Source organism: Lepidochelys kempii, chromosome 10 (genome assembly GCF_965140285.1).
Source record: "Lepidochelys kempii isolate rLepKem1 chromosome 10, rLepKem1.hap1, whole genome shotgun sequence".
NCBI lineage: Eukaryota > Metazoa > Chordata > Testudines > Cheloniidae > Lepidochelys > Lepidochelys kempii.
In genome coordinates, this window is record NC_136389.1 from 47,525,863 (window position 1) to 47,552,813 (window position 26,951).

The following is a 26,951-nucleotide window of genomic DNA, read 5'->3' on the forward strand; positions in this document are numbered from 1 at the left end:
TTAGGTTTATTTTGTTTTTTATTTAAGCACAAAAGTGTGACTTGACATATACATTTTTACATGAAAAGATTAGAGAGGGAAATACATCAGAAAGGGGGGGATTTTAAAGTCTAATTTTTTCATCATCATGTACATTCAAACAAGTGAGAGGCTAGAGGAAACCTCACCAGGTACACTGGATCAGCTCAAACAGACCTGGTTTACCATTACCCTGGAAGGGGGGTGGTTAATGATGACCCAGTCACTATTTCCATATAACACACACCATGGAAACTAACTGCTCCTTTGTTCACATGAAGGTATCAAGCACTTTGCTCCTCCCAATTTTTCCCCTGCCCTTCATCTTCCTCAGAGCCCACAAACCAAATGGCCTGGGCCCTAATCTGATAGGGATTAATTAACTATGTTTTGATTAGTTAACCAGATCAAATATGGATGTAAGCAAACCCCCAAGGGTCCCAATTCCACAGTAGACTCCCCCCGCCCCAACTCCACTCAATCCCTCTGCAGAAAGAGCAAAATTCTCAACAGACTGGGTGGCACGGACGCCAATGATAGCAACAACAAGGAGCAAACAGCTCAGGGTCCTGGAGGCTGGCCTTTTTCTTCTTTCTAGACAGGCTGAATAATTACTTTGAACACACTTCAGACCAGGAGCTTCCAGATGCACTCAGCAAGCCCTGAAGAGTTTCCGCAGCCTCTGAAGAGAGAGGCATCAAGGCTGAGTCTGGGGAGGAGTTTCTGCATCGCACAGCCACACCGATGCTGTCATCATCAATTATAAGCAATTTGCAAATGATCACACCATTATTTTCAGGGCTTTTATCCACTCTTTCCCAGCATTCCTGGATTTCTTCAGTGCATAGGAGCACTCCTGCTTTCCCCTCTCCTAATCCCTTTTCAGCCTGCTGGTGGAGAAGTGAATCTCCCCCACACTTTTCCCTCTTAGAAAAGGGGCTTGTAAGACCAGGATACTAAAAATTCAACACCCATCAAGGGGTGGGGAGACAGAAAGCAGCTGGTGAAGGGCAGGTATTTTTTTCACTGCAGAAGTCACAAATCTAAAGAAAGTGCAGATTTCACCCCCCATCTCAAGAGCTCTCAGGAGTGCACCTCAAGAACTAACCAGTTGCTCAAGGTCAAACACAGAGGCATGCAGTCCAGAAAAGATGGCAAGTGCTTCCAGCAACAGCCCCGAGAGGGTTTTGCACAGACACTGCTTTCAAAAAGGAATATGCTGCAACCAAGACTTCTCTCTCTTGAGAAACGTACGAATTTCCCTTGGAATCACAAAGCGCCATGGGACGATCCTCTCAAATGTGGAGAACAAGCTGGGCAGGGAAGAGGAAGGGCCAGCTGCAGGCATATGTAGTGTTCTGAACCTGGCACCACACTCACAAGGGGCTGAGCAAGCTGTATAAAGTCTAGATCACTTCCTCTCAAAAAAGGTTTGTTGGCTCAATTCACTGCACCACGTCCTAAGTCCCATGGGACACATACCCAACCCCGCAGAGTCCCCCATGAAGCCGCTGGTCTCTCAAATGCTGCTACAGTGGCTGGTGAGGTACAGAGATTATCCCCACCCCCACAAGATTTAAGGCTATGGTGAAGGCTGCACCCCATTAATTAACCCTCCACACATCTCCTGGGGGCTACAGGAATAAGATTCCATAATACAACCTTGGGTAGAACCCTCCCCCAAGGTGAGAAAAAACAGAAGCGGGAGGGAGATTTGCACCATGATGGGATGGCAAAAAACAGTTCCCCAACAGCACTCTTTATGCCACACGTTAACCGGACCCCATGGGAGCCAGGCAGTAAGAGGTTTCAAACAAAGGGCAGCTTTCTCCCTTATTAACACCCACCTCACGTAAGTTACAAAATAAATCCTTCAGAGCAAAGCCCAATGGAAGAGTTGCTAAAAAGTGATGAGATTCCTCTCTCTATCACTGGAGCACGGGCAAGCAGGAGAGGTAGTAAAAGAAATGTCGAACCTGTCCTGGATAAGGAGAGCTATATTTGATTTAAGAGAATATTTCCCTATCCCCCCACCCCAAAGCAAGGAAAGAAGAACTAGTCGCCAGAAATGCAGACGAGCTGATGCTACAGAGACCTCTTCTCATCTCAGCAGCCGGCGTCATGGAGTTAGCATGGTGCCCGTGGAAAGTGCATCTTAAGATCAGGTTGTGATGGAAAAGGAAGGGGAAGAGGGCATGGTGGAGGTGCCCATGGGAAGGGCTAGTTTCCCCGGAAAGCGCCCTGCGCAGCTGAAGAGGCAGCCCCGGCAGCTGCGTTCTGGAAGTTCCTGTTGGTGAGGATGCCTTGGGAGAACTCTTCCTGGGCCCTTTGGAAACTGGCTCCTGTCCGGCGATACAGAGAGTGCACCTGAGAAAGGAGAGAGAATCTGTCAGCCAAAGGACTCTCCCTTTTGCCCCAGCACCACCTCTCTACGGGACTTCCGGCCGCTGACAGAACCTCAGGACAGCACACAGGAAGCTAGCAAATCCCTCTCCCCCTAGTTCCATCACGAGCTAGCCTTGCAGGCACGAAGGGATGCCACGAGCAAAAAGAGAGGCTGGCAGCCAAATCACGTCCAGTACCAGCTGTGGAAGATTCAGGAGGAGGAGATCATCACTCATTACAAAGTAGAGCACTCAACTCAGCGGAGGATGAATAACCAGGGACCTCCTGACCCCTAAACATTGTGGGTCACACAAGAGACCTGGGTATGATGGTACTTGATGGCACAGAGGCGGACATCATCCCAGGAGTCATTTAGGACTCAAGGAGGCAGCGACTATGGAATTCACTCACGCCCCTGCCCTCCACCTCCAAGATTCCCCAGGTATCAAATCAGTTGCCTTTGATATCTGGCAAACATTCATCCAGATACTGCAGGAGGAAGGCAGGTGGGGCGTGTTTGGAGCAAAACTGGGACAACAGGAGGTAGATGTGTTTCCCAGACAGCAGGCTGTAGAGGGAGGGAACTGGCTCATGGCTGCAGGGGGCAGACCATGGCATAGTTTAAATGGGCACCATGTGGTGGTGATGGTTTTGAAGTATTTGGCAGAGGAATGTAAGAATTACTTTCCCAGGTCAGCCCAGTGTCCCATCTCCAAAACTGGTCAGGACCAGATGCTTCAGGGGAAGGTCCAAGAAGCTTCTTGATGGATAATTATGGAATAATGTGCCCATAACTGATGGGCTAGGAAGAAGCTAACAAGTGGCGCATTCCCTGAACCAGGAAGACTCACAGCCCTTATATATTTTATCCTATCTAGTGTAACTGTGGTTGTTCTCATGATCCATGTAAGTGTTTGATCTTTTCTGAAATTCTGCTTAGCTCTTGGCCTGAGATCTTGGGACAGTGAACAGGTCAATTATGCACTGGATAAAAGTGTGATCAGAGAGAGATGAGATTTCTGTTCTCTAGCCCATTTGTTATTTTGTCTACCTCTACCACATCCTCTCTTTAGACTAACCAGTCGCTATCTTTTCACTGACTCTTGGTATGGAAGTCTCTTGCACATAGCTGTAATCTTTTCCACCACCCACCCCTGCTGTACAGAGCCAAGCACAGCAGTGCAGGCTAGGCTGTACCATCTATCTCATTCACAGGGTGGCAGGATCCTGCCAATGTTCTTTTCTTTCCTATGCTTTATGCATCAGGGCATAGTTTGCTTTTTTGACTGCCATTACACACTGAGCACAGGCCTTCAGTGACCCATCCCCAATGAAGCCCAAGATTTCTCAAGTGGTTGCTGGGTTCTAGATTAATTGTAATGTCTAAGACCAGTTCATGCGATGCCTGCCAGTTTCATTTCCCTGCCTTTGTCAATGTTGAATTTCATCTGTCCTCATACTGCCCAGTCTCCTACTGTGTCTGGGTCCCTTTGAACTTCCTGACAATATGTTCTAGTCTCAATTAACCTAAATGGCATCTGCCAATCTTGCCACTTCACTGCTCTCCCCTGCTTTTCTAGATATTAAATGCTGGCCTTGTGGTAACCTTTTGCCATATAGAAAACAGACAACATATTCCTCCTACTTTGTTGTCAGTCTCTTAGCTAGTTTCTCACCCACATGATTACTTATGTTTCCATCACAGCTTCTTGTGAGGGACTTTTACAAATCCAGGAGGAGGAACAGGAAAACATGCCTTCCAAAAGCTCTTGACAAACTTGCTACTTTCATCCTTCCTTCGAAACTAAGCTGGTTACTAACCACAAAAAACTCTAGAAGAGACTATGATTCAATACCTGGAAATCCTTTGCTACTGGTGGTGAGCTGCCCCTAGGATGCAGGATCTAAGTTGGAGCTGCTCTTGTCTTTCAGTAACTTACCTTCTTTAGGAGGAAGAGTGAGAGGACAGCACACAGCGTGAAGAATGTAGCCACCACCATCATGATTATGGACACAGCCAAGTTTGTGCTTGTCTCGCCCAGAGCTGCAATCCAACCACTGTAAGAAAGAGGGCTCATCACATGAAGAGTACCAGGTATACACAGGGACAAGAGAACAGACAAGACTCTCGGAGAGCACTAGGTTACTCGGGTTATTTGATGACAAGAGGACTGAGGGACCAGAGAGGACATGCAGCCAAGTGGAGCTGCTGCAGGAATATCAGACCACAGGAAAAATTCCTTACTGAATTCAGTCTCTTGCAGGAAGTTACCCATTCTAGATGCTAGACTAGCTTTGAAAAGGACCACTGAGGTGCCTTCCCATTCCCTTGTACAGTTCCCTTCTCACAGTGCAGTATGGGTATGTCTACACAGCAATGTAAGCCTAGGGTTAGTGGGACTCGAGTCAGCTGACCCGTGTCAGGGAACCCTGGGCTTCAGTGTCTACACTGCATTTTCACCCTAGGTTAAGGATTTTCAGACCTGTGCTCAAACCTAGGGCTCTGGCATTCACACTGCAGTGCATGGACAAGAGTCAAAGTAACCCTATCCCACAGTGCCTAGCCCCCGCCTCCACCCCCATGTCGACATTCTAGCCCTAGGAAGGTGGTGCACTGTGGGAAAACTCTACTGCCCACCCTGTTTCCTAATTGTGGTGTTGCTACTGATGGGACTCAGCTGCCCATAAGGAGCACAAGTTCATCAGCTACATAATTAGCGCCTCTCAACAGAATGGCTGTAGTGTGAGAAGGCTTCATACTGAACGGCCATCGAATCTGAGAAGTGGGCTCTCCAGCTCTAGGCGGTCACAGTAGTGGGAAAATCCCCAGGTGTCCCTGTTCTGAGGAGAATTAGGACATCAGGCTCCAGGGCTGACAAACTATTAAACTGAAACTTTGCAATTCTTAAATTTTAAAATGGGCTGTTCAATGAAGGTGTCTTTGGTTGGTTGGTTTTTTATTTGTTTTGAAGTTTGAAACCTACAGTTTATGTCAGAGGAAAAACATGCCCCTCCCCCCTGCCTGGCTGCTGCTGACTGCAGAGCAGTGAAGTGCATCCCTAGGGCTTGGGGTGCAATGTACTCCAGCAGCCCTGGGGATCCCTTATCCCTGCCCCCGCTGTGCCCCAGGAGGCAGGGATAAGGGCTCCCTGGGGGGAAGTTTGGGGGCTGGCTCCCACTCACTGCCCTCAAAGTGCAGGCGCCCCTGCGCACACAGCAGCAGGGAGGACCTGGGAGCCACGGACAGGGGGTGCAGTGGGACCAAGCAGCTACTGGCATGGAGGGAAGCGGCAGAGCTTCTGACTCAGCATGGCTGGGGGGGATGACCCCCAACATCCTGGCAACTGGGAGCTGCCACCCACTGGTCAGCTTTGCTCCCTGCTCCTGGCAATCTCCGTGCACCAGCGAGGAGCCATAGCAGGATCAGGGAGTACAATGAGCCAGGCAGTAATGGTGCTTCCGGCCGCTGTGCTGGCTGCCTGCACTGCTACTCCTCTGCCGCCAGGAACTCTGGGATATGTCTGGAGGACTTCTGGGACCCAAGTCAAGATGGGGCTGTGTGTGCACAGGAAAGCAATAGGGCTTGGACCCTAGGTCCCAGCTTAACATGGGCTCGGACCCTCCAGCCCTGCAGGGTCCTGGGACCCTACGTCCAAACCCTAAATTTGCACAATTGGTGTGCGGATGCCGGGGAGGGGGCTGAGGGGGGGTGGGGAGGGGGAGGTTCGGCTTGAGCCTGGGTTTACACTGCTGTGTATAGACATACCCTAAAAGTAAACCCAATGTGGAACGCACACACACAAATGGTTGCTAGCTGGAGAAGAATGGCCAAAAGCACAATGGACTTGGGAAAGGAGGAGAATCACTGGGCCACGGTCACAGAAAGGTACAAAATCCAACTCCAAAGAGTTAACATTGTGGGACTTGAGGCCCAGAATGCAGCTAGGGCACTTGTTTGTAGCAATTCTGACCCACTCATTTTCAGAAGCAGTCTGACGCCTGCACAGAGTATTATGCTAACCCTGCCTGCCTCAGATATCCTCCGCATATGGTTAGAGCCCCCACACTAGTCAGGCTCTGCTGCCATGCATGAATCAAAGCACTTGGGACCTTCATAAACACCTTTATGGATAAAGTATTCTTGTAAAATTCTACTCGCTAGTTTATCATCATGAGAAAGAACAAGCAAGTAGATTTCTAGCCTGGCCAGTATTTTCATGAGAGTCTTGCAAGGCTGGGGAAATATTTGTGAGGAGTGGAAGAAACAAAGAAAATAGAATGAAGGAGCACAGTGTAAGAGCTGGATAAAAAGCTCCTTAGTAGATGCCAGTTCCTGAGATTAATCCCTGGAGTTCCTTATGGCCATATCCCTGATAAAGTGCAAAGGATTAGGACTACTAAAACACCTAGCTAGAATCCAGAATTATCTATTTGGACAAAAGTCCTCCTCTCACCGTTAGAAAAGGACATTTAATTTCAACTGCTAAATAAACTGGATCATCTTTTGCCAAAGGAGACTGAGAAGCAATTGGCGAGAAGGAAATATTTGACGTGTTTCATTAGCTGTGTATTTTACACTGTGTTCAAGTAGCATTAACCACAAATCACATTATTTAGCCACTGATGAAAATACTGTCTGTCTGGGAGAGGCTCTCTCTACAGATCAGTGGGTTCTTGGGAACCAGAGTGCTTGCCCAAGTCAGACTAAAAATGGAGTTCCGACTGTGACTCAAAAGGCAGTGATAGGGTCAAAGAACCAGGAGAGGGAGGGAAGACTTTGCCCAGGAGTCATTCTCCAGGCTGTGGGCAAAAATAGTTTGCGATTTCACTGCAGTTGTTACCTGAAGGTGCCACCACAACTAAGCTCCCAGCTCTGACCTTTTCACTATTCTTCACATGCATAATGTTAATAGTGGGGGAGGGTGGGGGGTGGAGCTGGAAAAAACCACCCCACTTCTGTCTCAGTTTAATTTGCAGCGGCACACTAAGAAAGCTCTGCTCTTGTTTTACAGGGGATCAGAACTGCTGACAGATGGATTCTGGTACCCAGTCTTTAGATTATTAGACATACTGATCTATAGAATATCACCTCCACCAAAGCAGGCTATGTGGGTTTTTAGAGTAGCCAGACAAGATTTCCATTGAAGCCGTGGCACCACATAGGCGTAGAAAGACATTTAGAAATAAAAAGCAGGAGACAGCACAGTAAGGAGTGATTGGGAACTGTCAGGCAATATCAGCAGAGGAAATACATGCCTTTGACTTGACTAAAATAGGAAGCGTGGCAGAGAAAGGCACCCAGCTGAACTCTGCAGAAGCCATGCACCAAGAGAGAAATGGAAGAGAACAGACAGCTTTAAGAACAAAAAGCAAAGAACAGAAACTCTTCAGACAACTGCAGTCCTGTGAGAAGGTGCCAGTTCAGGGCTGCATTGCACACACTGTAAGTCATGCTTACCTGTCTCCCCAGCCAGGAATGCCAACTGCCTGGATGATGTAGATTGCAATTTGGCAGAAAAAGATCAAGAAGAACACAAAGAAGCTGAAGGAGCTGTCAGACCTGCAAGGTGAGAGACGGGGCGAGTGAAATCCAGGAATCCCCAGGACAGACGCACGATACAAATCACAAAAAAGCATTTAGTAAATAAATGGGCAACAATCGCAATGAACCCTCCCTCCAGCTGACGATTGCATGAAGGGTAGGGATTGTGGCACCAAGAGGAAGCCAGGCAGCAAGAGAATTAAACACAGGGGCTGCAATATGCACTCACTCATTCCATATGGTATGTAGGATGGTAAAACCCACATACAACCCACATACAACCCAGTTTACTGGGCTACTACTGTCAAGAATTTTCTGAGCATGAATAGTAACTAGGACCAAATAATTAGCTGGGGTTTGGACACTGGATATGTGTTAATGTCTCATTGACAGGCATTTCCGAGTTAGTTTAGGTTTCTACTGTCTAATGTGGCACATTTAGCCGCAGTCAGATGATCTTTCACTACATCCATCTCAATAGGTTGTAGATTTTAACGTGAGAAGGGACCGTTAACATTATCCAGTTTAAGCTCATCACAGTGAGCACAAGAAGATCAATCTCTCTTCCACACCTGCAGCACACACCCCCAACATTCAGTCTGTAAGGGAGGTTTTGGTCTATCTAATGTACTGAAGACTTGGAAAATCCCCCAGGAATACACATTATGATCAGATTAAACAGCACTTCCTCCCAGTAATGGCCATATCCCTGTTAAACTGAAAAACTGTACTTGCCTGAAAGCCTTGTAGATGGGTCGATACCAACAGAGGAAAGCACAAGGGGTGAACAAAACAAACCACAGGATTGAGAGACCAAAGTCTACTCCTCTGTAGGAGTGGATGGTGAACCATGCCAGGCAGGCAAGCAGGTTTAGAAGCAGGGTAACTGAATGAACTGTTCAGGATGAGAGAAGAAAGGAAACAGATGAGTAATCTCTCGGAAAACCCACAAAGTACCAAAGCATCACTGCCCTCTCATGGACCACAATGCACAACATTGTCTATAGAAACTAGATAGCACGTGAGCCATAGTTTCAGCATTTCCCTTCCCTATCAAGGGCTGTCTGCATGGAAAGGTGGATCTTACTGTAAGGGTCCCATCTGATACTGCTCCTTATCTCTCTGCCTAAAGGCTTAATTCTTCTTAACTGCCTGCTGGGGCTGTGATTATTTTCCACCTAAAGTAGTAATTGTGTGGGATGTTGTAGACAGATATCAAGAGGGGAGCAGAGTTTGGGTTCCCTGATGCATTATAGTTAAACACATCCACCATCCTTTCAGATTCATAGATTTCGTAGTCCAGAAGGGACCGTTATGATTACGTAGTCCTACATAACACAGGCCACAGCATTTCATCTAGAAATACCTGCATCGAGCCCAATAACTAGGCATTTAACTAGAGTCTTTTTTAGATCTGTCTTTAAAAAGCGGAGGACCAGGATTTTACAGCTACTAAGACAGATGACTTCAGCATCAATAGTTGCTATGGAAAAGTCAGCATTTGATAGAAAGCCTCCTGAGAAAGAACCATTCAAAATTGTCCTTCTAGCTCAACACTGTTTCCCCAATTGTGCCAGTTATAGGTGGTTACTCACGCATCCACAAGTAATACAGCATCTTGCATGTACGCTGGTGATCGGCTGGGATGTCTGCAGAGAAGTCCTGATAGAAACATGGCTTGATTGGACACCTCTTGGGAAAGGGTGGCCAATTGTTCTGTCTCGCTATAAAAGGAAACAAGGAGAGATCCCTCAAGAGAGTACCCTGGTTCGACAGACTCCCTAAAGCACGATAATTCACAAGCAAGCAGACTAGTAGTCAGTATATATTAAGACTGTACTCTTGGAAGATGATGTAGCAACCAGACCATGGCAAGAAATTTGATTTGAATAGTCTGAGCCTTAAAAGTGAACCTGCATCAGGAGCTTCACTCATGGATGGATAAACACTGCTAGGAACCTGACACCAGTGAAATAGGTCAGGTGTTGTTTTAGAGGCCTCTGATATCATGGGGTTAGGCCAAGACTGTGGAACAAACTCCCGCAGGGACAAAGGACCATCACAAACATCATCTTCCGCTCCAAGTGCGGAGCGCACTTCTTGGAACTGCCTTCTTTAAACACACATAGCAGTGAGTACACACACAAAAAACCCTACCAGAATCTAAACACTACAATACACTACACACACAATTCACGCATGACAGGTGTCACTCACTTTGCTTAGTGTGCTACTGAAAGGTACTCAGATGAGACTATATCAAATTACATTACAAAAATTCCAATAAAAGAACATTAAGGCTGCAAAGTCAAACATCCGAGTTAGGAAACGTCAGAATTAAGGTTACTTGTGCAACCTTAATTTGGTCTTCTTGTGTGTGTTACAATAGTCTTTAATTACATGATCATACTATTTGTTCCCCTGCCTCATTCAGTGAATGGGTATTCAATATTACTTTGTATTGTCCTCATTCAATGTGTGGCTGTCACATTAATTTATCTGCACAACATCCCTGTGAGAAAAGGTGGTGGCATTATTTCCATTTTACAGTTAGGAAAATGCGGCAGAGAGATTAAGGCCAAAGTTGTCAAAAATGTCTAATAATTTAAGGTGCCTAATGTGAGACACCTAGGGCCTGATTTCCCAGAGTACTTAGCATTAGGGCTGTCACGCGATTAAAAAGATTAATCATGCTGTTAAACAATAACAGAATATAATTTAAATATTTTTGGATGTTTTCTACATTTTCAAATACATTGATATCAATTACAACACAGAATACAAAGGATACAGTGCTCACTTTATATTTATTTTTAATTACAAATATTTGCACTGTAAAAAACAAAAGAAATAGTATGTTTCAATTCATCTAATACAAGTACTGTAGTGCAATCTCTATCATGAAAGTTGAACTTACAAATGTAGAATTATGTACAAAAAATAACTGCATTCAAAAATAAAACAATGTAAAACTTTAGAACCTACAAGTCCACTCAGCCCTACTTCAGCCAATCACTCAGACAAAGAAGTTTGGTTACAATCTGCAAGAGATAATGCTGCCCACATCTTGTTTACAATGTCACCTGAAAGTGAGAAGAGGTGTTCGCATGGCACTGTTGTAGCCGGCATCGCAAGATATTTATGTGCCAGATGCGCTAAACATTCACGTGTCCCTTCATGCTTCAACCATCTTTCCAGAATATGCGCGTCCATGCTGATGATGGTCTCCTTGGTAACGATCCAAAGCAGTGTGGACCGACACATATTCATTTTCATCATCTGAGTCAGATGCCACCAGCAGAAGGCTGATCATCTTTTTTGGTGGTTCAGGTTCTGTAGTTTCCACATTGGAGCGTTGGTCTTTTAAGACATCTGAAAGCATGCTCCACACCTCACCATGCTCAGATTTTGGAAAGCAATTCAGATTCTTAAACCTCGAGTCGAGTGCTGTAGCTATCCTCAGAAATCTCACATTGGTACCTTCTTTGCATTTTGTCAAATCTGCAGTGACAGTGTTCTTAAAATGAACAAGTGCTGTGCATCATCTGAGACTGATGTAACATGAAATATATGGCAGAATGCAGGTAAAACAGAGCAGGAGACATACAATTCTCCCCCAAGGAGTTCAGTCACAAATTTAATTAATGCATTATTTTTTTTTAACGATCAGCATCAGCATGGAAGCACGTCCTCTGGAATGGTGGCCGAAGCATGAAGGGGCATACGAATATTTAGCATACTTGGCACGTAAATACCTTGCAACACTGGCTAAAAAAGTGCCATGCAAATGCCTGTTCTCACTTTCAGGTGCATTGTAAATAAGAAGCAGGCAGCATTATCTCCCAAAAATGTAAACAAACTTGTTTGTCTTGTAACTGGCTGAAGAAGTAGGGCTGAGTGGCCTTGTAGGCTCTAAAGTTTTACATTGTTTTATTTTTGAGTACAGTTATGTAACAAAAAAAAAAAATCTACATTTGAAAATTATACTTTCACAATAAAGAGATTACACTACAGTACTTGTATGAGGTGAATTGAAAAATATTTCTTATTTTTACAGTGCAAATTTGTAATCAAAAATAATATAAAGTGAGCACTGTACACTTTGTATTCTGTATTGTAAGAAAATATATTTGAAAATGTAGAAAAACATCCAAAAATATTTAATAAATTTCAGTTAGTATTCTATTGTTTAACACTGTGATTAATTGCGATAAATTTTTTTAATCGCAATTACTTTGAGTTAATCGCGTGAGTTAACTGCAATTAATCGACAGCCCTACTTAGCATTAGATATCACTTTATATTAGAGCCAAGGAAATAATTGATATTTTGGTTCTGTGGCCGAACCAAATTAAAAAAAAAACAAAAACAAAAAACACCATTTAGTTTCTAACCAAAACTCAATTTTTTGTTTTTTCTTGACATGCGGGAAAAAAAAACTGTTTTGATTTTAAAATGTCAATTCAAAACAACATTTCAAAATGAACCATGTTGATAGTTCCAGGTTTCTTCTTCAGGATTTTTTTTTTTTGGCTAACACTATTCACCCAATTTGCAAATAGTTTCGGTGCCCCCCAAAATGCATTTTTAAAGGAATTTACTGCACCACAAAAATTTCACCCAGCTCTACAGTGTGTCCAAAGCCCAATTCTAGCTGGTTTCAGTTGCAGTTGTGAGTGCTCAGCACTTCTGTAAATCTGGCTCCAAGTGTCTTATGTTGTGCATCCAGAAAGTTGAGGAACACACAATTAGCGGGCAACTGTGAAAAGCTTGTTTTAAGTGACTTGACAAGCATCACACAGGAAATCTGTGGCAGAGGCAGGGCTAGAATACCACTGTGGAGAAATGGATTGTATTTCCTTATCAATAAGACTCTCTTCTTCTGCAATTCTCTGCTTCATTCACTACATGCACACAGTGTAGTTGTAGTCAGTTGGTCACAGGATATGAGAGAGAAGGGGGGGGGGGTGAGATAATATCTTTTACTTGACCAACTTCTGTTGGTAAGAGAGACAGCTCTGTAGCTCAAAAGCTTGTCTTTCAACAGAAGTTAGCCCAATAAAAGATATTACCTCGCCCACCCTGCCTCTCTCATTGATTACACACGTTCCAACTTCTACAACAAATAAGGTGAGTGTCCCAGACAACTATCTCCTTCATTACACACAATCCTGCTGCATTCCCAGGGCACCATCCATCCTATACAGTGAAAGGGGCAAAGGTTCTGTGGAAGAAATAGTACGTGATCATGTAATTAAAGACTATCAGTGCGTATTCACAAGGGGGCTGAATTACAGTGACACGGGCAACCTAATTCTGGCATTTCCTAACCTGAATGCTTGACTTGGCATTTAAAAAATTGTTAAAAGATTAAGGCTACAATCTCCTAATTTTTAAAAACACTGACAAAAATCCCATTATGCGGAACCATACTGACCACCAGCTTGAATCATCAGCAGGCTTCAAACCTTTAGATCTGCAGAACGGACCACTAACACTTGAGCTAACAGTGTAACTGGAAGTAGTAGCAGGCTGTTATCCTCTGTGTGGACCAGCTACTAGAAGGGAATGAGACAGATGCTTTGCCAGTGAGTTCTGCAGTTCTTTGCTGACAGCAGAGGAACAGAAACTCAGGGCTCCTGGATGTGAAGTCTAGTGGTTATAGACCCTTCTTTCCCTGTGCCTTCTTTCTCTGGGCTGCGGTATGCTCAGTACAGACAGACTCTTCTGAGAATTTTGCTGCCAAACTAACAAGGGTCTACTGAACATGTGCCAACAGCCTTTTCAGAGGCTCAAAATTGGCCAAATTTTAGTGAATTTTATGGGGACTGACACCAGGGCAACTAAGCTGCCAAAGCGTGGAGCAACAGAGCTCCATAACAACAAGACAGTTGAAAGAATATTTTAACATGGATAAAACAAGGATTTTTCCTGAACCTCATTCTCAGAAATCACTGAATCATTTTAGCTAAAACTTTCCAAAAAAAAGTTAGCCTTAGGCACACACACAGCACGGACAATTTTAGCCTGAACAGTAAAAGTTTGGCAAAGTTATAAGCAACTGAAAACAGGATCTTATAATGCAGGCAACCGTAACTGCGGATGGTACCACAAACTCCACCTATAATAAAACAGCCACTTACAGGTGAGTGCCTGAGAACATCAGCATGTGCATGAGACAAATGGGTAAGAGGTGTCACATGGTCTAACGGATTGAGTATGGGACTGAGCTAGGTAGCAGTCCCCCCACCCTGACACACACACACCATTATAGGAAAAATGAAGCACAAAGTCCAATTGGATCAAGGTTACATACAGCTGGTCTCCTGAATCCCAGCCTTTAGCTTTTATCACTCTCCCCCTTGTGGGATGTCTCAGAATTGCATTAAAACGGTGTGTGTAAGTTTCCATTGCTGTGGCACTTAGACATTTCTCATGCAAACTCAGCCCCAGCACAATATAATGGGGTCCGACACCCTTCAGAATGCACAGGCCAGGGGAACTCTTGTACACTTGGGCTTAGACAGGTGTGATGCACAGTATGGGTTCTTAGACAGGGAAAGAAACACTACTCACAATTAAAGTTTGCTGCATTACTCTGCAACTCTCGCTCCTTCCTCTCCAACTCTGCTGCTTTCCTCTCCAGCTCCTCCTGTTGGTGAAGGAGTCCATCCTGGGCTGCTGAGACTACAGCCTGCATGGAGAGTCACCAAAAAGCAATCAGAACCAAAGAGTCATTCAGTGGGGAGAGGGTCCCTTCCTAAGGGAAGTGGGGGATGCACACACACTAATGAGTGTTCCAGCAACATTCAGAAGGCTGAGGACATCTCAGAAGCAGAATATTCATGGTTGGGTCTGAGACCTCCTTCAACTTTCTGCCTGCATCGTGGTAAGATGTTAGTAATAGATTTCTACAGAATCCACCAGCAGCTCCCTTCTCGTTGCCCATCTCTTCCATGAGGGTGACTCTGACAAAGTGGGAATCTTCTGGAATATTTTTATGAAGCCGGTGTGTGCCTCAGTTTCCCTCTATACTTTGCATTGCTACCCAGTGGGGGCAAAAGGGTTAACAATGCTGCTGGAACTGCATAGGAGACACTGGTATATGTGGCACCTCGCTGTCTGGGAGGAATGAATGGAGTAGGCAAGGAACTGTTTGAAACTGATTCAGATTAATAAGGGGTCCAGAGAGACAATTCAAGCTCCATGACTCATGCATGGCGCTGCCTGAAGAACAAAGACTGGGGGGGGGGGGTGACCAGCAAGGAATACAGCGTGGGCTTCTGGTTCTGGCTGCTCTCCTGGGACTGACTGAGGGAGGTCAGGGAGAGATAGAGAGCCTGCAATGGAGCTCACTACAGCTTGGCTGTGAATCATGCTGGTTTGGCCAGAATGGTTTATGCTTTAACCTTCATTTCCCTATGCTAACGTAGGGACTTCCAGTGCCGTGTTCCAGCCGACTAAAATATCCTACTCTGTTCTGAAAATGCTGCTTGGCTGTCACCGCAAATACTGGCTTGGGTTCATTAGTCCCTGAAGACAGGACAAGTCTCTACACAGTCTACTTCAGTTGGACTCACTGGGCAGAGCTCATGGTGTGAAACAGGAGGGCTGGAGCCCATACACTCAGTCTAGGAGATAGTGAGGCTGCATGACCAAGCCTCAAGGAAGGAGTGGGATCCTTTGGGGTTCTGCCATGCTAAAGGGGCTCCTCCAACAGCCGGTTTAAAGGCTCAGCACAGAACAGATCCTGTGGATCCATGACTCCATAGCTTCTCTGGCAAGTTATTCTACTGTCCAGTAAACCTCATTCTTGAGAGAGTCTTTTGAGCTACTTCATCCACTTTTCCTGTTTGTTTAAGGTCATTACTTTTTGCTGTCCTCACATTAACTACTGAGAATCTCAGCATGCCCAGAAGCTTGTGCTTCTGGACCAAATATCCTTTTGCTGCTCTAGTTTAGCTGTTATGCTTTCTTCCTGGGTCTCCTAGAGGCTTTCAGCCCTAGGTTTTGCATTTAAACTCAGCCCAGGCCAGCTATGACCAAATCACTTTCCCATGAAATCCATTCTGGGGTCTCTGAAATGTGTTGCTCAACGAGGGACTGAAGGGAGACAATCACCTACACCATGACCCCCTTCCCCAGTTGACTCAGCAGAGAGGTCAAAGGCTGAATGGGGGAGGTTTAGATTGGATATTAGGAAAAACTTTTTCACTAAGAGGGTGGTGAAACACTGGAATGCGTTACCTAGGGAGGTGGTAGAATCTCCTTCCTTAGAGGTTTTTAAGGTCAGGCTTGACAAAGCCCTGGCTGGGATGATTTAACTGGGAATTGGTCCTGCTTTGAGCAGGGGGTTGGACTAGATGACCTTCTGGGGTCCCTTCCAACCCTGATATTCTATGATTCTATGATTCTATGAATGAACCATGAAGACAGTCTCCCCCTTAAAAGGACACATTGGTGGGGAAAACTTGCACTGCTGCTACCCCCCCCCCCCCACCCTCCCATGGATAACTAGAGGGCTTCAGAGCTGCTAATCTGGGACCTTTCACCAGCACTAAGATAATTTAAACAAAACAAACAAGATAAGAACTCCCTCTCCCCAAGAGTCTCTCTCATTACCCATTCTGGATCCTTTCCAAATTAGCACCAATTTGTTTCAAGAGCCAGGAGCCCAAGTCTGCTCTGGTGGTGAGGTGTAAAGGCAAAGCTAAGAGGTCCTTACAATGAAGAGTAGACAGTGGACTCCTGGGGTTTACGGAGTATGGCGAGTCTAAAGAGAGGCAACCTCCCAACCTGGGATAGGAGATTTTGGAGGTCCAAGAAAAAGGCAGTGAAGCCCCCTCTCTCCTCTGTACTTTGCCTACCTTCCCCTGGATCTCTTTTACCTTGTTGCTATTCTGAGAACTGAAATCTTCTCCTAGCAGCCTCTGTCTCTCTGAATTCTTGCTCGCTGAGATGAACCTTGGCGGCTGGTACTTGGTGGCCTGTCTAAGCAGCAGCTGCAACACACAACTGCACTGTGTCCACACTCACAGAGCTGAGTGTGGCTATTCACTCCCTGAAACTAAGCTAACACCGTTAACAAGTTATGGGTGGCACTGTGCGAGAAGGCCAAGCAGAATGGGACAAAAAACAGAGTTAGTTTCAGTAGCAGAGGGAAAGACATGGGGGCTTTACATGGTCTACTTCTCAGAATTATTTGCAAGGCTATTAAATAGTCCCCATTGCAATGCCAATCAAAGTAATAAATACAAATGAGGGCAGAGCTGGTCAGCTGCAGCCTCCCATACCCCACCCAAATTAATCCAATCCCTATAGGAAAGTCTTGTTGATGGCCTGTAAGATGATAGAGGCTCGTTTGTATTCCAATAGTTTTGCTTGGCGGAAGCCAAGGTATGAGCTCTACAGACATTCAGCAGAAAGGTGGAGGCTGGATATACTACCTGTGGAGTGGGTTCCACAGATGGCTGTAGGACAGCGGGTTGCGAAGGGCCAGCAGGCTGCGTCGCTGGAACTGTCTGAGCTCCATTTGTCTAGACGAAGAGTGACACAGCAAATGAGCATTACACACACTGCTCCAATTAGCTCTGGGAATCGCTGAACACCAAGTGCCTTCAAGTAGGTGTGTGCCAAATTGGAAGGCAGATCTGGAGTCCCAGGTACACCAGGCACCATCCTGCATAAGCATCTTTATTTTATGTTTCTGAATCATGAACTGTGAAATCTGATCTCCCCTGTGAAATCTGGCTAGTGTAGGGAAGGGGCAGGGCTGGGGGCTCTTACCATGCTCCGGTCTCCGGATGCTAGTCCCAGCCAGGCTGGGGAGGGATGGGACTTCCTCTTCCCCTATAGGGGTCGCTCCCTGGGCCAGGTCAGACCTATCTCTGAGAACTTCCCCCAGCTATAGGTAGCTCTGAGGCTGCTGGCTAGGAGCCCAGCTCTGAGGGCAGAGCTGCCGCCAGCAGCAGTGCAGAAGGAAGGGTGGAAATACCGCAACCCCTACAATAGTCTTGCAACGTCCTCTATGGCCCCCTTTTGGGTCAGGACCCCCACAGGTACAACACCGTGAAGTTTCAGACTTAAATATCTGAAACTGTGAAATTTACGATTTTAAAAATCCTATGACCATGAAATTGACCAAAATGGACTGTGAATTTGGTAGGGCCCTAATTATATCCCTTGGCATGAGACTTGTTCTGCTTCCCACTTTGGGATTGCATTGGCCATGAGAATTCCTGCAGGGAGCTCATCAGTGCTCTGCTCTTGGGAGTCTCATGAGAAGTGTATTGTGCATGTATGTAACACAGTCACTGTCCAGTAGGGACAGATCTGTGAATGCCTCATTCATCTTATAGTCCCCTCTATCAGAGGACCCAGTTTCCTGATACAACAACAGGTATGTAGATATTTGGTGCAATCACATGAGCCACATACCAGCCGGGAGTTCTCAGAGAAGGGATTGAATTCATCCAAGCTGCCTTGGTTAGCATGTGTCAGCTGTGTCACTGAGGGATCCTGAAAGAGAACAGGGAAAGGGACTTAAGACAGAGGTAGGAGTTAAAGGGAAAAAAAGAGAAAGCCTCTAGACAACCTGCTCCACATGTTCCTTATATTTGTCAAGCTAAACAAAACCAGTGACTGATTAGAGCTTCTGAAAGCAATACCATGTCGTAAGCACTTAGTGAAATTGAGGCCGAGAGATTAATTTACCAGAGATCAGTCTGCAGCACAGTTGCCAACTAGGACCTAGATTTCCTCTCATCCCTGAACTTTACTCACTAGACAACAGCTACCCTGAAGCCTTTTGTAAAAGCTGAAGAAACTGGTAGTCCATGCTGAGATGATGCTGCAGTCTGCCTTTGCATAAGGCTCCAGTGTCCTCAGGATGACAGAGTCTCAATCAAGTGCAGCAGAGAGCAGCTGAACCAATTTTCAGGTAGAAAGATGTGCTTGGTGACAGACATCTGATACCACAAACTGATTCATGCAGCCCTCTTCTGGAGTACCGAACTATCTCCCAAAGCAGCCATTCTGACAAGGCAAAAAAGCTATGAAGGGTGAGCCTATGGTTTCAGGTTAACTGATCACACTATCATACTTGTAAATTTAAACCCAGATTTCAGCTGGAGTATCAGTTTCTCCTTCCTCCACTCAGTGCCAGTCTCCTTTTGGTCCCTTCCCATAATCATACTGCTATGCAAAACCTCTATGTCTTCTGAAGACAACTTTCTTCTTCCCTCTGTTGAACATTATTTAACCCAAGTCTCGTGTGATGCAGTTTGTATGAAAGCAGGTATACACAGCAAAGCTGTGTCTTGCTAAAGGTTCTCCCTTTAACAGCCCAGACACTGACTGCTGCTGACCCTCAAGCATCCTTTCTCCCAAAGATAAAATTATGTACAGTTGCTTCTCTGTAGAAGCCTTGCTCACAAACTGAACAGCCATGTAATTTTACCTTTGGAGTTCTGCTTAAGCAAGGTGCTTTCTCCTCTCCAGCAACCAATGTATCTATCAGCACAAGCCATTTTATTTTTGTTGTTAATGGGGCAAAAAGTAATGGCTAGGCTGGGCAGGGGAGGAGGAAGAGCAAAATCAGATATGTAAAGGTCAGCCAAGTTTCCTGTTGATTAAGCTCCATGACATCAGAGCTGTAAACCCTGGGAAAGCCAATTGACTTGTCTCAAACATACTGTAGGCAGGTCTCTTGCCTTCCAGTACAGCTTTCTGATCAAGTGTATATAAAAAAAGCTCCGTTTAATGGGTAACTTTAGACACATCTAGAGATTAGACACTCCCTGCCTAACTGGTTACACAAGTTTATGAATCACTCCAGGATGAAATCTCAGAAACAGGTACAGGTTCTTAGATGCTGAATTGAATTCACCAGGCAGAATAGGGTACCAGAAACATTCCAAGGAATCTATATATATGAGCAATTCTGCAGGCAGGGGATTCTCAGAACAAAGGGTGCATGTTCTACTCAACCACTTCATCCATAGGGTGAAGCACATGCGGAAGAAGAGCACCAGTTTAACCAAGTGTGCAGACAATACACCTTCATTGGATTTAACCACAAATGGCCTGGGAGATGGAGCGGTTGGGGGAAGGAAGGAGCCTAAGCCATCAATTTCTTAAGAATTTAGCCTTTTTTTAAATCAAAGTTTCAATTCCTATTCCTTTGTAATCCTAAGAAAACCTTCCACATGTGAACTCTGACAGTGCTGTCTTCCTGAGTGCATGGACAGGTAGTCCTACCCTCTCTGCATCTGTTCATGGCTTTCCCAAGTAGCAAAGTGAAGCTAACAAGAATCTGGTCAGCTTCTACCTGGAGAAGGAAAAAGAGTTTTCTGACTTGTCTTTCTGACATGTCTTTCCTTTCCAGACACTTCCTCCTTCCCATATCACACAAAACTCAATAACCCTCTTAAACCCTGCAAGAGCACTGTCCTTTTCCTATCAGAGACATGGATTCTTGTCTAGGCTAGAATTTAGGTGTGACATGAGGATGCATTAGCTCCCCTCACACTTTAACTTGACCAGTTTTGCACACCTTGAAGGCAGTATGCCTTGTCTACACTAGACTTTTAAAACATGTTAGTTAGAACATGGTAGCTACTGTGGAAGAAAACAAATCCTCTCTCTCTGTTTGGATGCAATAAATCAGACAATTTTTATTTCAAGCAATTGCAGGGGGAGACTGCAAGGCAGGAGTTACCCTGGCCTTAGACAAGTCTCCGAACAACAAGCGGTTTATCACAGATATTTGTAGTTTTCGTTACAGGCATTGACGAATAGCAATTGCACTTTGTTCATACGTTTTCCTTCCTGATATCTTATTATTATTATTATTGATTTTCTGCTACAAATACATTCTATTTTGTCTAAAAACAAGGTCAGACAGCTTAGCAATTTTCCATACGCTTTTCCCAATCCTGCCTTTGCAAGTCTTGCGTTATTAGGGTTATAGTTAGCCTAACTTTTGCTCTGTTTCTAACAGAACCAAGGTGGCTACACTTAAATCTCTTTCTCTCACTTCCTAAAGCACATGGCACAGTGGAGCGTTGTTAAAACCTGTTAAAAGTATGAGATATTTATACCAGGGGTTCCCAAACTGTGGTTTCTGAATCTGATATTCTGTCAATTCACCTGACAACTTTTTAAGGTGGTATGTGAATCAAAGTTTGGGAGCTGCTGATTTAGGAAACGCTTTCTAGAAGTCATTGTAAGCTATCCCTAGGTTTCAAATCCGAAAGATGAAATGCTTGGTAGTTCCTAGAAAGTACAAGAAGAATTTGATAATGTCAGTCCTTTGAAGCGAGAGTAAGATCTTTTCATTCCCCACATGCTGCTCACGTGAAACTCATGGAAGCAAAAAGTGTTACTTTGTTCACAAGACGCATATTGCTAGATTGCTCTGTGAGATGCCATGAGGAGACTCAAAGATTTACTACCTTGTTTAGCTTCCCATATACAGTCAATAAACAGGATTTTAGTTCTTTACTTCATGCTACAGTTTGCAAGCCCCAAATGGCCTTGATCTTGGACCAAACTTTACTAACACAGACTAAAAAACTTTTAGAGACTCAGTTGCAAAGACCGTGTGTTTCTTTTAAAGGCAAGCATCACAAATACATACAAAAAGCTAGTTTTATTACTATGCTAGCTGATAGAGCCAAAAACTTCTGTGGCTGAGCAAGAATTGGAGTACATCAGGTTTGTGCAGGATGGGAAACTTGTACTCTCTTCTGGTAAGACCTGGAATCTGGGTCAGCTGATAGAATCACAAAGGTAATAAGACAGCTTTAGGAGTTGCGGAGATGAAGGCAGAAGAGCTCACATCTCAACTGGCTGGCTTGAATGTAGAGGTGTTCATGTAGACAGTGCGTAAGCTTAAGTAAAGTCAAAATCCTCCCCATGCTGTTATTGACCATGGCATCAGTCACAATTTTGCACTTGCTATTCTGTATTTCAAAAGATTATCCCACCCTCTTAAGAAATTTGAATTTATTTTGACTATAATTTAAAATGTTATTTATGTCCCAAAGGATGCTGGAGATTCAAGCTCTTATCTACACCTTTGAGGCAAACATGCGCTACTCTGGAGCGATCTGCCATGTATACTGGGTTGCTGGGGAAATTAACAAAAAGTCATTTGGCTGTCATTTTGGAATGTACCACAGAATGAGAGTCAGATTTTCAGGAGATCAAATCAAGCACATCTATGAGTGTACAGTGCATTTCATGATTGACCTTATCAGTATTATGAATTAAATCTCCTACTTATCAAGGAAAAGATACCTTGTTGTTTGAGGGTTTGCTGTGCGAGAACCAGAGCAATAGACAGTCCTGAACCTGACTGAGGCCCAAAGGGTAAATACACTGCTGGGGCTTCAGGGGCAAAGCTGCAGAAAATTCAGGACCACGTGTCCAAAGCTGCTATCAGTTAACCACCACCATCATATATATGGTTTCAATTATTTGAATCCACATACTGTCTAAAGGATTAAAAGTATGATAAAGAATTGGCCCATTAACACAATATGTGAATTGTTAAAATGCCAAACTGGATTAGTGCTATTCTGCATAACCATGATCTAGATTTCAATCAAATGGACGTCTATAGCTATTTGCAGTGTTGTGGTAGCAGTGTTGGCCCCAGGATATTAGATAGATAAGGTGGATGAGGGTAACAACTTCCACTGGACCAACTTCTATTGATGAAAGAGACAAGCTTCCAAGCTACAAAGAGCTCTTCTTCAGGTCTGCGCTCTGTGTAAGAACTCCGGGTAGCTCCAAAGTTATTTAGCCATTAGAGTTTTTACTTGAAACTGAAACAGATTACATAGGCTCTCTTCTGAGTCCATCAGACTGCTGGTGGCAGTGGCATTTTCATCTATATTAAAGCAACTCAAAATTGAACATAAACCCAAGTGAGAATCACTTGCTTTAGAAAACAGAGAACATGAATGAGAAACCCTGACCCCACAGTCCAAAACAGAACATGCAGAATGCAAAGAAATGTCATTAAACAACTACAGGAACAACTGTGAAGATATCTGTACCCTTTCTTTTAATCTGTAACAGGAAATCAGATTGGATGAGGGCCAGGGAAAGTTGTAGTCAGAAGCCACAGACAAGCTTAAGTGATGCTGCTATTTTTCTGATTCCAATAAAGCTCTTTGTTCAGTGTTAGAAGAAAGTGACTTAATTCTTTGCTACAGTCACACTGCAATATTTTGTTTTAATTTACTTAATGATACCACAGACTTAAAATTAGGATGAGCCCATATTCTTGCCAGACAACCAAATTTGAAGCTTCAGCTGCCCTTGGACAAGTGATCAGAATCTTTTCCCCCAGGTTGCTCACTACATTAGACACAGCATGTCCAGAAAAGTTCATATTATACTAGTCACATAAGACAGAACCGCCCCTTCCCGCCCCCAAAAAAGGAGCCTCACAGTGGATGAATAAGAACCCCATTGGAAAAACAGACAGACAATTGAAGCTATCTTTGACTGCATGGAGAGAAGGAATATAAGAAACTGAAGTTATTCAGCAGGAATGGAAAGCATTCCTTTGGCATACACCCAGCGCAAATACACACCTCTGACTTCCTCTGTCACCTGCATTACATGAATTATTGAAAAAAATTAGAAGACAGAATCTAGAGGCAGGCGACTCTAGGATGGCAATCTGATCTTATTGTTTGAACAATGAGCTAAACTCAAGCACAGCCCGGTTTGGTCAATGATTCTGTGGCAGCATGATGATGCACAAACCAACAGAGTATTTACACGCCCCCGTATGCAAATTGACAATATCCATATTTCCAAGCCACTAAATGTGCCCAATAAAGGTGATTAAAAAAATCATGAGCCACTTCTAGTTCTCAAACACACCCCAGCAAATACTTCTGTTTTCATTTGAGTATGCACAAGATTATTTCTTAGAGACTAACCAATTTATTTGAGCATGAGCTTTCGTGAGCTACAGCTCACGATGAAGTGAGCTGTAGCTCACGAAAGCTCATGCTCAAATAAATTGGTTAGTCTCTAAGGTGCCACAAGTACTCCTTTTCTTTTTGCGAATACAGACTAACACGGCTGTTACTCTGAAACCTAAGATTATTTCTGCTTTCTACGCCCCTTGTGTTTATAATGAACTCAAAATCTTGTTATTAAGGATTTTAATTACTGCTGGCTCACCAGATTGCAATATCACAAAAGCTGTCTATGAAATAAGAGGATATGCACCAAGATGCAGCTTCCTGTTATACCCTGATACTTTTCTGTCATGTAATAAAGGTAAAGAACTTTTTATAGAAACAAATTTCTGAAATGTGAAGTGTTAACATTTATCTTCACATCTACAGCCATGTTACTCAGGGTCAACAGACTGTTTTTGGAACCCTCCACCAACTCCCTAGGTAAATAAATGCAGGTTTCAAGGCAGCACACACAGACATCAACTCAGCGTAGAAAGAATCCAGGCAACATCTAGAGTGTTTGCAGGATTCCAGAGCACCTCAGAAAGAAGTCCTTTCTCTTAGGCTGCCAAGGCTAAACCTCTGTTAGAATACACACTTAACTCTGAATGCTGAGCAGTACTGCCAGAGGAGAAGGACCCCTAGAACATATGGACATAACATTGCACAAGTCAACACAGAATGTGAACCAACCAACAGCTGCTATGCCACAGTGCAGCAATGCAACTATCTGACAGGAATATTTAACATACCTACAACTCTGTCCTGACACTTGCAATCCAGTGTTGCTAAAGCTTTCTCCTGTACCACTGCATCACAGTAACTGACACCATGTCATGTACACCCAGAGAGATTTTAATGTCTCATTCACTCATCAGAATAAATTTTGCAGAAAGAAAGTGTGCGCTCTTTGAACCAAGAGCGTGGTATGCACATTTACCACAAGAATATGCATGTAGACGAGGCAATGCTGGTACACTATGAGCCTCGATGACTACATCCTAATACTGTCCCATGATCGACTCCCATTCACTTGCACACACTCATTCAATGGGCCTGATTCTCCTCTCACTCACACTGCTGTGTACGCTCCAACATAGAACTGGTTACAGTAAGTGGAGAACATGCCACAAGGTGTCTACGACAGAGCTGGGCCAGTTACAAACCATATTTTCACAATATGGTGGGTGACTGCCAGCGTAACTGAATGGGAGACAGCCAGCACTGGCTGGTACAGCCAATATATTAACCTAATAAGTGGAAATAGCTGCTCAAAAAGATTGGGAACCACTAGCCCTTAAAATACAAAAGGAACAGTGATCTTTCCTAAAAGGGGCCACAGGACATGGATGCACTTGAAATACAGTGTCTGTTCTTAATAAAGACTATTTCCCAAGATAAGCTTCAAGAAGGTAAAAGAAGAAGGACAATCTTGTGGTTAATACACTGGATCTGAGTTCAGTTCCCAGAGTTCCCACAGACGTCCTGCATAACCCTGGGCAAATTGCTTAACTCTCTATAAAATAGGAGTGATACTACTACTGTTCTCCCACGCTTTGTCTGGTCTATTTAGATTGTAAGCTCTTTGGAACAGAGAGCATCTCTTATGTGTATGGAATATCAGCGAGCACAATGGAGCCTCTCCTCTCAGTAGGGGTCGTAATACAAATAATGCGGTCTCAGATTAATTTAGATCAGTGGTTTACATTTTGCTCATCTATATTTGTGTATGAGACTAAGGCCTAAGCCTGCCCTCGCGCATGTGGTTGCAACACCCAGAAAAGCGAATGGGAGCTACACCTGTGAACCACTGGCAAAACCAGGAGCCCGTCACTGTCCCAGCCAATGCCTACTTCTCCCAAGGCACTGAGCATGCCCTAACCCAGCAGGGCTGCGACTTGGAGCAGTGTCCTGTTGGGTCAGGGCCGCAGAAAGGGGGGCTCTGAGGTGCATGGTGGGTGAGGTGCATGGCACTGCGAGGTGGGTGAACTAGGCCCCCCAGACTGTACAGAGCCGAGAGGGGAGCGCACAAGCGGCAGGCACCAGGCAGGCTGTGGCGCTAGGGGAGGGTGGAGCACGGGGCAGGGACCCCGGGGGGGAGTGGGAGGAACGGAGAGTTGATGGGGCAGGTACTGGGGTGGGGAGGGGGGGGGCGGGGCAGGGCAGGGCAGAGCAGCGTTGAACCTCCCCGACTTGTTGCTGGGTCCCGCCTCCCCCGATACGCGTCGCAGACCTGGGACTCCCCCCGGGGCTGGCACAGCCCCACAGGATCGGGCCTCCCCTATGCCCCCATCAGTCCCGCCCTCTCGCCCCTGATTGGGCGGCGCGGGTCACAGCGGCCCCACCATTGGCAGGCGGCCCCTCGCTCAGCGCCACGTCCTGGCGGTGGGGCAGGGGACGGGGAGCCGCGGGGCTCGGACGCGCTCTCCCACCTGGAAGGGATTCACGTCTACCGGGTCGGCGAACGGATTGGTGTCGTAAGCCGACATGGCAGGGTCAGCGTCCGACTCCCTGCCTGCGCCGGCTCGTCCGTTTGTTCGCTCGCTTCCTGCTCCCTGGGAACGGGACACTTCCGGGAGCGAGACTGCGCGTGCGCCCCACTCAGTCTGGGCGGGGCATCGACTTGTCTCTTTTACGTGACAAACAGAGTTTGTGACCTCACAAGCGGGGTGAACCCTAGCGCATGCGCCGCCAGGAGAAAGAGACGCGGCGAGGTTCGCGCGCGCGCGGGCGGGGCCCGTTGTAACGTCTGTCTGACGGCGCGCGGGAGTGTGCGCGTGCGCTCGAGTACCTGAGGGAGAGCGGGTTGCGCGCGTGGGGGCGGGGCCTGGCGTTACATGAGGGGCGGGTGTGGTAGGACGGGAGGTTGCTACGGGAAGGGGGCGGCGCGCCTGGGAGGTTGTGCATACCTGGGGAAGTGGGTGGGCTGCACAAACAATAGGCTACCAATAGTGGGGAAAGGGAAAGGGTTGGGCAGGTCGGGGTTTGCACACATGGGGCGGGTTGATATGGTGCGG

At 45.4% G+C, this 26,951-nt stretch overlaps 1 protein-coding gene across 2 annotated transcripts; it reads right to left on the reverse strand.

Annotated features, from left to right (window-relative positions):
• SCAMP2 (secretory carrier membrane protein 2) lies at positions 1-26,537 on the reverse strand. Of its 2 annotated transcripts, XM_073363302.2 has the most exons (10): positions 26,367-26,537; positions 18,383-18,463; positions 17,392-17,481; positions 16,804-16,947; positions 14,522-14,639; positions 9,541-9,669; positions 8,688-8,840; positions 7,862-7,970; positions 4,344-4,461; positions 1-2,385 (listed from the first exon to the last, which is right to left on the reverse strand). In XM_073363302.2, exons 1-10 carry the CDS (start codon positions 26,421-26,423, stop codon positions 2,239-2,241), a joined length of 1,146 nt encoding a protein of 381 aa, XP_073219403.1. In that variant the 5' UTR covers positions 26,424-26,537; the 3' UTR covers positions 1-2,238. The 2 variants fall into 2 exon arrangements, with proteins under 2 accessions (XP_073219403.1, XP_073219402.1); XM_073363301.2 differs by lacking the exon at positions 16,804-16,947 and having other exon boundaries at positions 26,367-26,534.
• Positions 26,538-26,951: the final 414 nt, after the last annotated feature.